A 17224-nucleotide genomic window follows, 5' to 3' on the forward strand; every position below is an offset into this window, starting at 1 on the left:
AACCCTAACCTCCCCCCAGGGGTGCCTAACCCTAACCCCCCCTTCCCCTAGCCTAACTCACCCGGAGGGGGGGGGGTGCCTAACCCTAAATCCCCCACCGGGAGCCCCTAACCTAACCCACGGCTGTCTGCGCCCAGCTTACCTTCGTTCGGGATGCCGGGCGTCGGACTCCCGGCGTCGGGATTTCAACGCCTGTCATTAGACCCTTGCCGGGATTAGACAGTAGGGATGCCGACTGATACATCCCTGGTGTCCCTAGTTTACAGGAATACCATAGTGTAGAGTATAGCAGGAAAGACACCCAATCTCTAGAAGGACCTAAATCCTTCCAGCTCATGACCAAGGAATTCTTAAAAGGGGCCCATCCCCTTCTATCGAATGTGAGCGAAATACCATAAAGTTACTGGGAAATTTTATTCACAGATTTTTTTTAACATATGCAAAACGTATCACCAACAGTTATTTTTATACAAATGAATAGGAAAGTGTACAGCAGTTGGATTATGTTTACATGTTTTTGTATGGTATGTATATTTAAGCAGATTTAATACATTTGTTATATACTTACCATTATAAAGCACTTTGGGACCTGGATTATACATGGATTAACATGGGTCAGATATGTGCTCATAGTTGTATATTTTGATTATTTGTACTGAGGTAACAGTAACAGCCCCATGGTCAATTCATTTTGTTTCAGATTGGATATATTTTTGTTTTATAGACAAAGGTCAGAATAAAAATGCTATAAAACCACTTAGAAATAAAACTGAATTGGGCTATGGATTGTCTCCCCCCCCCCCCATTACAAATAAGCACCATATAAAGCTATCAACTATATCATTTAACAATATATACACATTTTATACTTTGAGAACTACTGCCACCTACCATCCAATGTTAATATTGGTTTGTGAGACTTAAGAAGAATCTATTTCTGTTGGGACTGGAGACGCTATTTACGGATCTGCACAGCGAGAAATTAATTTGGATCTCACTGGCGGGTAAGAAAAAGCTGTGCCTGTCTCCTGACTTGGATCCAGCCCCTCCATCCGCAGAGACACGCGACTCAACATGAGAGCAGTGTTCAAAATTAGCTTTTAGCATTAAACACAGGGAGAGTGCTAGGAAACCTAGCAATGGCACCATGATCTTACAGGATTCCTTTAGAAGTGCTTCAAACACCACTATGCTCACTGTTAGATTCAGTGTAACCTGGTTCTATATCCATTTTATTTTCTTTAAAATTGTTGTGGATACCTGGAGTGTGGATCATTTTTGACTGTTATGTTAGTATTAAAGTACATGTTACAACAGAATGTTAAAATCAATGCTTTTTTTTTTTTATTTTTTGGGGGTAATTGGACTGCCTGTATATTTTATTGAGTGTGGAATTTGAATATCGTAGAGTCAGGTTCAAACAACAAAATTCAATGACTGATAATCCAGGGAGCACCAAAGTAATCTACCAATTTAATGGACACAGGAGCTCATTCAGACCTGCTTGCAAGATTTGGCCGCTCGCTGGCAAAAAGGGGCCTGGATATTTAAATTAAATGCTTGCACTGCGTGGCATAAGGACGCCCTTTGTGTCTGAGCGAGCTACGGCCCTGAGCGCTTGCAAGTGTATAAAGACGCCTCCTTTACTCTCGCAACACACGTCATCTCCTGGAATTGTTTGATTAATCAGTAACATCGAGAGCCATCGGAGCTGCTCGCAGCCCTTGAGGTAGCCTTAGCCCGCCGCAAGCACAGCGATCAGCGCTGGCTGAAAAACATGCAGGTGATGTGTACAATGACGCTACTTTGCTAATTATGCACGTCCTTTAAACTGCGTTTTGTTGGCCTGACATGCCTGCGTTCGCAACACTATTCCCCAGTTTACAAGCACCTTCCCTTGTTACCACCCACAAACGGCACGGTCACTCAAAGTAGTGGGCAGTCTGTGTGCTACGAGCGCACGATTCCCCATCACTGAGACTGGCTTGCGCACAGCGAATTATACGCATGCGCTCTGAGCAACAATCGCCCTGCAGCGAGCGATCGCTCCTTAGCGGCCAGGTCTGAATCGGGTCCACTGTGCAAATGTGCTCACAAATATATGCTATGCTACGTATTGTCAATCCAGCGCTGAATCAGGGGAATGTGTTTCAGGCAGGGGACAATGATTTTTCTATATCATTGTCCCCTGCCTGAAGCACCTTCCCCTGATGGTGCTTCAGGTGTGTGTGTGTATACACACACACACACACACACACACACACAGCATTCCCGCTAGGCTGTTTTAGCGGGGCACGGCGCCCTGCCCTCCTTCTGGAGGGCAAAAAGCACCCTGCCCTTACAGCCTGCGGGTGCCGTCCCGCGGGCGGAGAAATGTGCGGTGACCCGGTCACCGCCGGAGAATAGGCGCCCGGCATCTATTCTCCCTCTCTGCAGCGCTTGGGGGCTGCCCGGCGTGTCCGTAAGTGCCGGGCACGCCCCCAAGTATTACGAAAAGAGGACGCGTCTTTTAGACACGCCCCCTTTTCATGACCACGCCCCTTTTCAGACGCACGCACATGGTTGCCCTCTCTAGCACTGTATAATATATATATATATATATATATATATATATATATATTATACAGTGCTAAAGTTTTCCTCAACTTCAAGTACAAAGCTAAAATGTCTCAATAACTATGCATCATTTAAAAAATATATATCTATGAGGGTGAGTCAGAAATTATTTGCACTTTAAAACTTCTGTTGGCCGCACTGTCTTATCAACGCTTTCTGTACTAAGTCGCTGTCTCACCAGTCACTGCTGTGCAGGTATGAACGTGTTACGTCAGTTCATTTGTGACTGCAGTGATGGCTGTGCCACTTCTGATTTGTGTCTGGTGCCAATATTTATCGTAGATTTTGTGCACAGTATGGATTAAGTGTTTTGTTGCAAAAAAGTGTATGAATGGATAGAGAAGTTCAAAGAAGGTCACACAAGTGTCAGCCATGAAGAAGGAGACAGACACCAGTCCACGACCGAGGAGAACATTGAGCGTGCATGTGAACTGATTCTTTTGGATAGATGAGTGACAGTGGATTATGTTGCAAATCAGCCATGGTTCTGCCTTTGCAATAATCTACGACAGACTTGGGTTTCAAAAGGTTTGCGTGAGATGGGTACCGAAACAACTCACGAAGAGCACAAACAGAAGCGTTTGGATATCTGCAAGCAAAATTTTAACCAAACACTAAGGAAGATGAAAGTTTCTTATTAAGAATCATTACTGGCGACGAGACATAGATTCACCACTACAAGCCTAAAGGCTCATACACACTAGACGATGTGCTGTATGAACGATACTGTTGAAAGATTTCCCTTGAACTTTCTGTAGTGCAGGACAAACAATATTGGGGGTAGACACTGAAAGATACCTTTGACAGATATCTTTCAATGAAGTCATCCTGCCACATCTCTGAATAGGCAATTATTGACGATATCGTCATACTGGCCTGCATATACTGATATATCGTCCATTGCATACAAACTGAACGATATATCGTTCAAAGATATCGTACCGTGTGTACGCACCTTAAGAGAGAACGGCAGAGTATGGAATGGAAACATCCTCAATCGCCGACCAAGAAAAAGTTCAAAAGTCAACCATCAGCTGGAAAATTGATGCTTACAGTTTTCTGGAAGGGCCAGTATTGGAACATTATCAGGAAAAAGGTTCAAAAATCAACAGTGCTCGTTACAGTGAGATGCTCACTGAAGAGCTGAAGCCTAAAATTCAAACAAAATGCAGAGGACTGCTATCCAAGGGTGTTGTGTTGTTGCATGACAAACCACTGTTCATACTGTCGACACTCTCCAAAAACTTCATTTTGAGGTGTTAAAGCATCCTCCCTATAGTCCTGATCTTGCCCCATCAGACTATCACCTGTTTGATCCCCTGAAAGAAGCACTAAGAGGACGCAGATTCACATTTGATGAAGATGTGAAGACAGCGGTGCATTCGTGGCTCGCAGCTCAGCCTAAACCATTTTGTAATGAGAGAATACGAAAGCGTGTTGACAGATAGACAAAGTGTATTGAAAAGCAGGGAGGTTATGTGAAAAAATAATGCAATTGTCTGAGAGTTGATTTAAATAAATTCTACAGCCATAGTGCAGACAATTTTTGACTCGCCCTCGGATATAATAAGCGAGAAAGCATGTCTGTTTGAACTTCGTCGGGGCCACACATTGTCACACAATCCCTAAAAATGGGGACACACTTAAATTACACAGGTTCTGGGGCTGGCTCAAGTGGTAATTGGCAGTCTGCCAAAAAACCTGTATCAAAGCTACAAAAGTATTCTTTAAACCTCAGTCTGAGCAAGTTTCAAACTTTATGGGGCATATTTACTTAAGTGAGAGTTTTTAGAAATGGAGATATTGCCCATAGCAACCAATCAGATTCAACTTAACATTTATCTAGCACCTTCTAGAAGATAATAGCTAGAATCAGATTGGTTGCTATGGGCAACATCTCCACTTCTAAATACGCTCACTTTAGTGAATATACATCTATGGCTCATGCAAGTTCATATTAAATCCAGTTAGTCCTTTTTAAAGTGACCATATATATTAGTCAGCCCTCTACTACAACTTTGGGGGCTACATAGAAAGATCTTAAAAGACCCCCCCCCCCTCTGAAGGTAAAACAAAAACGCATACATTTGCCCCCACACAGGGCCCATGCCACACAGTAGTACCCCTTATACACATTATGCCATGAAGTAGTAGTGCCCCTTATACATTGTGCCACACAGTAATGCTCTTTACACTACACAGTAATGCCCCTTACACATTATACCACACAGCAATGCCCTTTACAGATGCCACATAGCAGTAAGTGCCAGCGGCTGGTAAGTACTCTGGAATGCTAGGTAAAATATTGCTCATTTTACTTCCCTATCACAGCACTGGGAAGTGAGGGCAAGCACACAGTGCACAAGGCTCCAATGAACACTAGTGGCTAATTCAGTTTGCCCCAAGGCTGGGTACACAGCTAAACGACCGGTAATTGTGCCGATGTTCAGGGCGATTCGCCTTCACCCTGGACATGGCATGATTGCCGATACACGCTGCACAATTTAATGAACGACGAAACAATTACTTGTACCGTCCTTCATTAATATGTATGGCGCCGTATGCGATATAGTGTGATTGGCTGTGCAGCACAGTCAATCACACGATAACGCACGCGACCAGATGGAGCGTGCAATAGTGCATACACACTAGGCGATATACACGATTTGTCGTGCATCATGCCGATATCGTCCTCGTGTGTATGCACCCTCAGACTTTAGAGACTGTACCTGTGTACATACGAGAAAGGATTCATTTCTCTGACAGGGTTCTTTACATTTTAAACCATATTATTTCATGGCATCAATGATCGGTCAGTGTCACCACAGTACACTTTTCTCAAAAAATAAATAAGAAATGATTAGGCCTACATCCAACAGAATATAGGATTACCCCACAACAGATTGTGTGACCATGCAGAATTATCCAGCTACGCAAATACTTCATAAAAACATAAAGGAAGTTGGGTTTGAAGCTTATATAAGGCTCAGTTTCTATGCTTACATACAGCAGGTAAAAGACAATAAAGGTGTACACAAACCTCACATTGGTACCCAGGTTTCCAGCATAAGACAAATATACGGTGCCATCTAGTGGTTCTACAAGTAAAAACAAGGCTGACAGCCCTCTAATGTCATGAAAGAGAACACAATATTTGTTGCTAAAGGATCTTTCCAAAATATGAATAATTCATTTCAAATAAGTTAAAATGTCGCTAAACCCTAAAACTGAACTTTTAAAATATGACCCATTATGGTAAAATACAACGTTTAGGGCCATATTCAATTTGGAGCGAAAAGTCCGTTGCCGGACTTTTGGCCGTTATCGGAGGTTTTGCTGTCAAAAACTTATCGCACGCGTCCCTGCGTATCTCCGTATTCAATTCCAAATTGGTGCAAACAGGACCCGGTGAAAACTAAATCGACGAAAAGTCCTGTAATTTTGGGGGAAATCAGCTTGACACCCCCTTAAAGATGCTCTGACATGGGGGTTGGGTTCTTTAAATGGTCTCAATAGGAACAATTTAGCGTCTTTGGGAGAGTGGTGAAGAATAGCATTTAGCAACTTTTTTTTTGCCAAAATAAGTATTCTCATTAATTTGGGGTACATGAAAATGGGTGCAAGCATAGTACAAAATCACTAAAATAAAGCTTTAAAGTGCACCAAAAACTGCACCTTCAGCAAGCAGCTGCAAATAAAAAAAAAAACCCTCCCCCATACTTGCAGACCCCCCCCCACCAAAAGCTATTTCGCTAGTTTTTGAAGTTGCACCCCCACTTTGAAATTATTCGCCCACTTTTTCAAAGTGCTTTTTTGGGGTGTCCTTTGTGGGGTTTTTTAGCGTTTTTTACACAGCTAGTGTCAAGGGGGTGTACAAAGGGTACAGAGTGGTTTCCGCACCTCTGCACCCCAAAACTGCATTCTTTTCCGCCGGGGATTCATAGGCGAAACGTTATCGCCTATTACACTGCATTGCGTTTTCGCACCGGAGAAAAGACGCTAAAATTGAATACGGGGATAAGTGAAATCTGCAAAAATTACGTCATCGGGAAACACGTTGCGCCGAAAACGGCTTTTCGCTCCAAACTGAATATTATTATTATTATTAACAGCTGAATTCTAGTACAGCTGTTAATAATAATAATAATATTATCATTACCATTTATTTATATGGTGCCACAAGTGCTCCGCAGCGCCTTACATAGAACATAAAAAAATAAGGGACCAATGACTTACCGTACAATACAGTGCAGGACATGGATAATATACATTGCTACATTGGTGACCATAACACCCAAATAGCAACAGCATAAGCAACCAAGTGTTAGGTGCCCTAGTGTAGAGTATGGAGTAGATGAAAATAAAGTAAAGAGAAGCACAAGAGGGTAGAGGGTCCTGCTCATAAGAGCTTTCATTCTAAAGTATTACCAACCCCAGTCCACTACAGAAAGTTTCATCTCCCCCAAATCTCTAGGACAGTCTCCGAATGGGATCTTATACAGGTGAAAAAACAGAGACATTAAGAGATTCCAATACTGTGTGATTATTGGCCTTGCTTTTATGCATAAAGCAAACAATCCACATAGTATTTCTACTGTACATTTAACTAGCTGCCTAGTCACCATCTGTCTATTCCATTAGTAGCCACCACACTCCTGTTACAGCAGCCTACAGGAGGAGTGAAGGAGAGCATGGCGGAGACATTTACTCATTTATAAACTCCATAGTTATTTTACAAATATTCTAAAGTCAATATAATAGATGCATATATGTTCAATGTCCAATAATAGTTCCATTTGCTTTTTAAATGAATCAGTAGCCATATAATGTGCTGTCCACTATACAATGAACCTCACTGTGTATCACTGATAAGTGTAGCCCAGTACACATCTAATTACAGATCTCTGACGGCTGGATAGAAGCTGCAAGCAGAGCCTGGAAGCATCATGCACCATTCTTCCCCATCCATGTATTGTCATTAATCCCTGTCTGTACAGGCCTCACTTCTACAAATGGATCACTCACTCTTAGCTTACATGCCCACGCGCTCTGCTCGCACATGAAATACATGATGCAGCTCATTTGCAGTACTGTATAGGAAGCCTACTGCAATACCATCACAGGGGTATCGGTAAGGGGTTGTAAGTATAATGATAACCAACGTCCTGGCCACCCAGCATGACGTATTGTAGGCTATAAGAACAATATACACTGTTAGATTGTTTCACTAATAAATGCAGGTACAGATTGTGGGATACTCACCATATTTGCAGAGTAACTGGATGACTAAGCGACTGCGGGCAGTATTCAGGCTAATCAGGCATTTTTCTACCGTCTTCTCCAGAGATGGGAGGGAGCGGAAGACACTCACCACTGACTGGCAGAAAAACAAGGAGTAAATGAGCTGGCAATATGTATACTACCTACTATACAACCACGGTGCACTTTTTCAGATACATCCCCAGGGGAATGCCCTGCTGCCTGTGTGTGTGCCTACTGGAGCGCCACTACTGGAGCGCCAGTTACCTTCATGTGGATCTTGCAGTGAACGGCTCCTCCCGTTGCCTCATAGCTGTGGAAGAAGAGTGGCGCAAATGTGAAAGAGGCGTAGGCTGACCGCGAGGAGTTCACCGAGCGCAGGCAGAGCTGAAGAGACAATACAAGGAGTATGAACAGGATATACAGCCTCAACATACCGCTGCTAATAACTGATTGTGCACTCTATCATGCGATATCCTTAAGATTGTAACTCATTATTAAGGCCATGTGACACATGCTTAGCACAGATCCAGCTACTTCAAATAAAGAAAATTTTATTTTAAGGTTATGTGGTCATTAAAGTGGAAATAAAATAATAAATGTAAGCATTTCATACATGAAAATGATAAATTGGTAATTTGCACTTACCGGGCAGCCACTATGATGATCTCTCTTCCGGGGCTATTTATGAAAGCAGATTTGTAGGATACAGATATTGATTGATTACCACCTGACTATATCTATGGGGGACTGCAGCAGATATAGGAGATATGCTGCTTCTGTGTTCCCCCCTTCCGATTGCAAAAGCTGACTTTACCAAGCTCCAGAATGCAAAACATTCTGGTGCTTGGCCCCGGTAGCTAACGCTATCTTCATATGGCGTCAGCCATTGTAGCCTATAGGCTACACATCACTACATTTACCGGGAGAGGGACCTGTGGGCAATGGCCACTCGCACATGCATGGTCAGCAGACCTCGCATGTACAGTAGCGCAGCGGGGACTTGGAGGAGAAGCAAAGTGATTGCATTACTGCTAACACACCGCAGGAACCGCCCCTGAGCGTGTATTCTAATACATTCAGCCCCTTAAAGGCACATTGTCCTTATTGATACATACTTGTCCACTTTACTTCCCGTTTCAGCCCTCTGCAGCACAACTGAGCGTGCACCATGTAAAATATCACGTTTGGCATCATGATCACTTCCAGCTCACTAGAGAGGGATCGCAAGATCCCTCCCCAGCTGGGCTGCCCCATTGCGGTAAACAGGATAACGGGAGTTGAAGATGGCGTAAGCCCACACAGGCAATATCAGAAAAGCTACGCTTTGAAGATCTTCTTACATACTGTCCCCAAAGAAAACTATGCGGACGCTGCTGCGAGAGCTGATGACTGGAAAGAAGCACTTATGTCCGATACCTCCTGCTTTCTCTCTTGGTGTCTAGAATACACGGTTTTCTGCTGGGCTAGCGATGCCTGTCATAGTGACCAATATGTGCTCACACTGACCCATTGCTGCCTCTTTATAATAATAATGTATTTTATTTCAGCAGAGCAACAGCTCAGGTTACTAAAAGCCAAAATGTCAGAATAATAGTTTTACTAAACAATGATAGAAAAATAGATAAAACTAGATATTGTAAAATAGGGTGTTATGTCCCAACTACACATACGTATTCTCTCTGCACATTGCCTCAGTGTAGACACCACTGACTCTAGGGTATAAAGGAGATGGAATGTTTCTTACCCCATCATCTAAAGGTTCAAAATATAACTCTTCTCCGATTCGCGAGAGGGAGTGAATGGCGCGTCCAAGTGCTAAAAGACAGAGAAGTCAGGTACTAGGTCAGGCCTGCCTTACACAGAACACACAGAGATACAAGTATCATTCAGCTCACCCTTAATGTTGGCTCCGGTAATAATGCACTTTACTCCTGCACCCATGTTTGTCGCCGACAGCTCTGTAGCTCTTAGGTGCTAAAGCTGGGAACCACTGCAAATACAGAAATAAGGATTAGGCCAAATCATATCCAAGTTATTTAATACATATATACTTTTTGTATTCAATTTAGATCAAAGTGTTATAATAAGTGTCAGTGCTGCATGTGGGTTATTTATGTTGCAACCAACCAACAATATAGGCACAATGTAGATACTTCTGCCCTATCATGGTCTTAATACCAAGGAAAATATGAGATATGGACAGGATTTCTGCTAAGTGCATCCTGGGGCTGACCATCACCAAAGGGGGGTGTGATACCTTCATTATAATGAACCCATTAGAAGGGAGAGCGATACCTTGATAATGGTTAGAGAATGTCAACCCGTGCAATGCTCTCTTTAATCCAAGCTCTTAATTATAAAAAATAATCGTATTATTCATGAGAGAGATGGAAATTTTTCCTTACATATAGGCTTCTAACTTTATTTTTATCAAACATTGGGGGGGAACCCAATTAACTCGCCTCTGTATGCTAGGGGGCGAATTGCTGTTCAAAATGTTGTAGAAATGCCGAACTCCCGCCTTGTGGGCCGATCTCGCCCTGGACTCACTGATTTCTGTGCGCAGCTCTACAGGCTGTACTAACAGGTGCACGATGATTGTGCCTGATATACCTGAACCCATTAAATCCAGTGGAACAGTAACCTTATATAATAATCCCAAATAAGTAGATAATACATATAACCTTGCTAACTGTATTATATGTGCACTAACTGGAATAACAAGATTGCCTGGCACAAAGGTGCGCTATGTATGAACAGTCTCACTGACCGTTCCGGCAGCTGCCCTATCACCAGAGTGCACAGCTACAGCACTGTTCATAGATGTGGCGGCTGCATGTGAGACCTTGCGAGATCTCATGCATGTTCAGTGGAGCGGCCAGCAGGTGAGACACAGTGCATGAGCACTAGGCTGATGCGATGTAAGCTCTGTCAGGGATCGCTGGAGGGACGCGTTTTCACTCCCCCACTCCGGCAGATGAGATGTTCATACATCTCATCGCTACTGCTTCGCCTCGGTAAAGAGGTGAAATAGGAAGAGTTATAGCGGCTGCTATAATACATCTCCCCCTCGGTTCTGTCGGAACTTCATGTTGGCCATAGCAACAAATCAGATTTTAGCTATCATCTATAATGTACTAGAAAATGATAGCTCTACTTTGTTTTGGTAGCTCAACCCTATAGACTTATTTCATTAGTACACAGGTTCTCAAACTCGGTCCTCAGGACCCCACACGGTGCATGTTTTCCAGGTCTCCTCACAATCACAAGTGAAATAATTAGCTTCACCTGTGGATCTTTCAAAATGTGTCAGTGAGTAATGAATACACCTGTGCACCTGCTGGGTGAGCTGCAAAATGTGACCTGTGTGGGGTCCTGAGGGCCGAGTTTGAGAACCACTGCATTAGTAGAAACACCATCCAACATATCTGCTTCAGTTGCAGTCGTATCCCAGCAGCAGTGACTCAATTACTTTTTAAAAGGAAATTATACCTAATTACAGAATTAGGTTTTTAATTGAATCAATTAAATCTTTCAATAAAATGGAGCACACAGGATAGGAGCGCTATCCTTGAAAAAGGGCCAGGAGCCTGAAACGCGTTGGTTTTAGCGCACATCTGACACACAGCGGAGACAGAGTGACGTCATAACACTGCACCTTTGCAGCATCGTGCCGTTTACACGGACGAAGAAGACGATCACCCCGTGCAAGGAACCAGCCGGACGGAGCGGAAGCCGCTAAAGGTAGGCAGAAATAGGGAGAGACAGTTAGTATTCACTTCTGACTCCATTATCACACCGCACGGTATTTAATCGGAACCCTGGTGTCAATCATGGACTTTCCTAAATATTAAAAAAGGGTTTTAAACATCTTTACTAATTTTTTCTTTTTACAGGTATTGCGTTACACTTATACATGTTTATTCACAAGCACTCTCTATTTGTAACATATTTCAATTTCAGACACCAAGGGGTAGATTTACTAAAGCTTCTAAAACAGACAAGTGGTGGTGTTGCCCATAGCAACCAGATTATACCTAGAATTTCTTTACTTCATTTTAGAAAACGATAGGCAGAATATTACTGGTTGCTATGGGTAACATCTCCACTTGTCTGTTTTAGAAGCTTTAGTAAATCTACCCCCAAAACTGAAGGCTGGGGAAACTACACTAATCTGTGACTGGAAAGAATGAAGGAAAGAAAAAACAAAAAGGGAAAACAATCACAGACTCTCCCCAATGCAGTGTGAGACGTATGCCAGTTTGTGTACTGTATACTGCGTGAACAGGATATGTACATGACCAGAAAATATCTATTGTGCCTGCTTTAGAGCAGATGAGAACAAATGCAGCACGATGATGATAAATAGATGAACCAGATGCATAGGCTTCTCAATATGTGTACAGCTGTGCATACGTGTTGAAATAACCTGTTTTTTTATTTTGTTTTGGTCTTCAAAAGAAATCTGCACCAGCCCCTTGGGGGAGAAATGTAATAGGGTCCAAGTTAGTACAAGCGCTAATTTTTAGGCAATTATGCAGGATTAAAAGCAGCAATTATTTGTTGCACAATAACAAAAGACTGTACAGAACAATCCTAATATGGGACTATAGCAGCTCAAACCCATAATATGAACCATCCATAGCCCCAGCCTGTCCTGGATAAACATCACCCAGTGTGGTAACTAAACAAAAGGTCAGAAAATAGATTTTCAGCACCTATGAACACAATAGAAGACAGAACTTATTATTATTGGACTAATTCAGTAGATCTGTCTGCTGTGATGTGTATTTTGGATTCTGTTGTATGGTACATTTCAGCAGCAGCGTACAGTTACAGCATGAGCACACTATCATTAGGGGCTGTGTAGGAGCAATGACAGTATGCAATCATTAATCCTGTATTGTGCCACCAGTTGGTAAATGTAAATGTTTGTATATATCAGTGAATGTTGGTCAGTGTGATCAACACAGACATGAAAAAGATAATTGTTTCTGTCACTTGCATTATCAGATGTCACAGTCTAAATCAGCACAGGAACACTGACTTACAGCAGCGCCCCCTGACTTACAGCCAGCATTATACAGAGCACACATGTACATTATATACAGGTAGCACCATCTGACTTACAGCCAGCATTATACACAGCACACATGTACATTATATGCAGGCACAGCAGCGCCCCCTGACTTACAGCCAGCATTATACACAGTACACATGTACATTATATACAGGTATAAAGAGCCCCCTGACTTACAGCCAGCATTATACACAACACACATGTACATTATATACAGGTATAAAGAGCCCCCTGACTTACAGCCAGCATTATACACAACACACATGTACATTATATACAGGTATAGCAGAGCCCCCTGACTTACAGCCAGCATTATACACAGCACACATGTACATTATATAAAGGTACAGCAGCGCCCCCTGACTTACAGCCAGCATTATACACAGCACACATGGACATTATATACAGGTACAGCAGCGCCCCCCTGACTTACAGCCAACATTATACAGAACACACATGTACATTATATACAGATACAGCAGCGTCCCCTGACTTACAGCCAGCATTATACACAGCACATTATATACAGGTACAGCAGCGCCCCCCCTGACTTACAGCCAGCATTATACACAGCACACATGTACATTATATACAGACCACACACCTTCTCTATAATTTCAGCCTCTGTCTCCTGTGTGACTACTCCGTGAGGTTCAGACGAGACTGACATGCCAGTGAGCAGATCACTGAAAACTCTCCTCCATCTGCTTCAGACACTGCTTCCCGGTACCTGACACATGAGATTTCAGAGGGGGATAGACTGTGGTTTCGTGCTGTCTTTCGTGAAGGCGCCATTTGCTGCAGGAGTGTGAGTGTGTCTCAGGCACAGTTGGTCTCCAGGAAAATGGCCGGCAAGCTGTTTTTTTGTGTGTGACAACAATAACTCTAGTGTTTGAAAGAGAAAGATCTGGAGAAAACTTTATCTATACTATACTCCGGCCTGATACAACAGAACTTAAGAAGAGAAGACCAAGAGCTCACTATTAATTGGTTGCTATCATAGCAGCTGAGTCCATGGGGTAAGTGCGAGTTTTTAGAATTGGAGATGTTGCCCATAGCAACCAATCAGCTTCTATTTAACCACTTAACTGACAATTTTTTTTTCCAAAAACCGCTCACAAATTGTAGTTTTTTTTAATGATTGAATTAGGTCAAGAAGATCTATTTAAAACTTATCCAACAGAATTTTATATAAAAAATATATATATTTTTTTAAAAACAGTATACCATAAAAATAGCAATTTATATGGTATACTGTAGTAATGACCATCGACGGCTGTAACATCAATGGCTGATTGCTTTAAACAATCGATGGTTGAGTTCCACATAACTGAATCCAATGTATCAGGAAAATCGATACTAACAATGATTGGGACTGGTCTGTGGGAGTTAGGGACCATTGGCAGGGTGACCATCGAACCATTGGTTCTCTGCCACCGATGGCAAAAGTAGTTGACAGCCATCAACAATTGATTTTTTTTTCTTAAATACATCGATGGTTGTTCCAAATCAATCAGCAATTGATGTTTCTAGAAACATCGATGGTTACCATCGGTCAACATCAGTTGATGCGTAAAACAATTGATGGTTGCCAGCATCTATCAACCATCGATGTTTCGAACATCGATGTTTGGTTCACACACGCAGGTGGGGGGGGAGAGGCCAGCACTGAAGGTCATCACAGTGGAGGGAGGGGGAAGCGCTGCAGGCAGTCGCGCAAGGGTGGGGGTTTCTGCACTGTTATATAATACTGGGACCAGGTGACCGGCGTGTGTGTACACAGCAGACCGCGCACTGACACCGGCGGATCCAGGCTGCAGCCAGAGCAAGGATAAGGCCAGGATCTCAGGGCTATGTCCACCATCCTGCGCTCCCTTACCAGGTAAGCTGCTCCAGGCATTGGGGAGCGGTACATTCCTTGTGCCAGCAGCTGCAGAGAGGAAAAGCAGCCGCCAGGTGATTACACTGGGTTGGGGGGCGGCGCTGATGGTCCTGGCGGCTGCCGAGAGGAGGCTGCTGACCAAATCGGGAGAGTAGGTAAGTATGCATTATAATGTGGGTAAGATGCAATCAGATAGATTGCTGACTCGACAGAGATATTGCTGCTATTTTAGGGAGTCTCCCTGACAGTCAGGGAGAGTTGGCAAGTATGGGTAAGCTCACACTGGCAGTGAGGCCTGGACTTTCTAATTCCCCTCATTTTCTAAATGTCAAATGATATTATTTACTGCCACAGAAAAAAAATTCTACTTTCCGCTCTTTTCTATTCAGTTAAACAAATATAGTAAATAAAATGGAAAGTATGTACATATAATATTAAGGATACATGGCAGAATACTTAGGCAGTGACCATCTATGTATCTCAGACAGTCACAACCAGACTCGAGGGAAAGGCATATGGATTAGTTCAGTCAAAAAATAATCTTACATTAATTTAGAACAGGATTCAAATATCACATTAATTTTATGTACAGTTTACAGTGACGTGCGGTGAAGTCAATGGCTATCTATAATGGGTGCAGGGTGTGCGATGCACATGGGCCCCTGGGTTAACGGGGGGCCTGCATCACACACCCTGCACCCATATTATTTAAAATTTCTCTGAGGTCTCGTGCTGGGTGTCAGCGCTGTGCAAAAAGCCGGATAAATGGCAGCCGCGGCAATTATTCTGGCGTTTTGCGCATGCGCAGTAGACTCCGGGCACACTCTAGTTCCCAGAGTCTACTAATGCTCAGGTGGCCGGCCAGCCGCGTCAGTTGGCTGCTGGCCGCCGGGAAGAGAGGTGGAGGCCTCGGATGGGGATTGCACACGCGCCCCCTCTCTAAAGACGCCCCTTTGTGGAGGCACATATGGAGATTGGTCTGAGTGCTGGGAGCCTGTCTCACCCCCTACTTGATTCTCCTACCTGCATCACTGTCTTCTCTTGCTGCTGCTGAATGAGTTCCGATCTCTGAACACTGCAGTGCATTTTCTGGTCACATGACACAGCCAAGGTGACTATCAGTGCAGGTACGGCCCCCCATACTCAGAGGCATGCCTCTATTAGCTCTCTTTCTGTGCAGTTTTTTGCCTGTGGGGTGGCCCTGCCCCCAGTTCTACAAGTAGCGTCTGACTATACAGAAGCGAGGCTGAGCTGTTGCTGCCTTTTCTCTCATCTCCCTGCAGTCCCAGGGAGCTCCACAAAGCTAGTGAGAGTTAACTGAAAAAAATTATTACAATAAACAAATATGTTTATAAGTTATAAATATCTTCTTTGTATTATTCTAATCAATTTTATATCAAATCTCAGGAGTAAGACAGTGTAGGCTTTGCCTACTCTGACTGCATGTCCCTACATTTTTATACAGTACTGTTCAAAAGTTTTAGACAGGTGTGGAAAAAATGCTGCAAAGTAAGAATGTTTCATAAAAAGAAGTGTTAATAGTTTTTTATTATCAAAATGCAAAGTGAATGAACAGAAGACAAATCTAAATCAAAGCAATATTTGGTGTGACCACCCTTTACCTTCAAAACAGCATCAATTCTTCTAGGTACATACGCCTCCCTGATGGTATTGCATGATGGATAAGTGATGGATTATGGATAATCCTGACCAAGGGCCTGATTCAGACCCACTCGCGAGCGGCTGTCCGCTCGCAAGTGGGTCGATGTTATGGACTGAGCATGCGCACGACGGAGGGAGCTCCGTCGTGCGCATGCGCCAGACGCGACGAGCGAAGGAAAGTCCTTCGCTCGTTGTGTCCGATCAAAGGGGGCGTGTTGTCAATGTTGATTGACAGCACGCCCCCTTTGGTGGGCGTGCCGGGGGCGTGCCTCCCTGACGGGGGCGTTCCCACGGGAACGCCTCCCGTCAGAAGCCGGCCCACTGACATCACTAGTGATGTCAGTGGGAGTGATTTTGGCTCTGATAGAGCCAAAATCACTCCGGAGCTTGCGGTTGAAAACCTCAACCGCAGGCTCCGGCTCGCAATTTCGATGGTCACGACCATCGCGGCCATCACAATGCACGCTCGTATAGCCTGTGGGTGGTGACCCACAGCTATACGAGCGTCCAGGAGGATGCTCCATTTTCATGGAGCCCGGCCCTCATTCAGAGCGTGCGCTCTGCTCAGAGCGTACGGCTCTGAATGAGGGCCCAAATCCCCAACTCCATTTGCTGAAATGCAGCCCCAAACTTGCAAGGAACCTCCCCATGCTTCACTGTTACCTGCAGACACTCATTATTGTACCGCTGTCCAGTCCTTCAGCGAACAAACTGCCTTCTGT

At 43.7% G+C, this 17224-nt stretch overlaps 2 protein-coding genes across 3 annotated transcripts in view; one reads left to right on the forward strand and one right to left on the reverse strand.

Moving 5' to 3' along the window:
- The window catches only part of RAD9A (RAD9 checkpoint clamp component A), a 43187-nt gene extending 29443 nt beyond the window's left edge, over positions 1–13744 (reverse strand). The window contains exons 1-5 of one of the 2 annotated variants that reach the window (XM_088473550.1): positions 13563–13744; positions 9774–9868; positions 9623–9693; positions 8143–8262; positions 7879–7993 (exon numbers count right to left, since the gene is read on the reverse strand). In XM_088473550.1, the coding sequence (XP_088329676.1) occupies positions 7879–7993; positions 8143–8262; positions 9623–9693; positions 9774–9819 (352 nt within the window). In that variant the 5' untranslated portion in view covers positions 9820–9868; positions 13563–13744. Of the gene's footprint in view, positions 1–7878; positions 7994–8142; positions 8263–9622; positions 9694–9773; positions 9869–11536; positions 11594–13562 lie in introns of those variants that run through there. The other variant, XM_088473551.1, reaches the window with a different exon arrangement.
- Positions 13745–13897: 153 nt separating this feature from the next.
- LOC148522892 (neuropeptide Y receptor type 4-2-like) overlaps positions 13898–17224 on the forward strand; it is a 44181-nt gene continuing 40854 nt past the window's right edge. The window contains exon 1 of the mRNA XM_088473552.1: positions 13898–13977. Coding sequence (XP_088329678.1) covers positions 13973–13977 — 5 coding nt within the window. The 5' untranslated portion in view covers positions 13898–13972. The remainder of the gene's footprint in view (positions 13978–17224) is intronic.

Source organism: Taudactylus pleione, unplaced genomic scaffold (genome assembly GCF_031769625.1).
Source record: "Taudactylus pleione unplaced genomic scaffold, aTauple2 ptg000136l, whole genome shotgun sequence".
Classification (NCBI taxonomy): domain Eukaryota; kingdom Metazoa; phylum Chordata; class Amphibia; order Anura; family Myobatrachidae; genus Taudactylus; species Taudactylus pleione.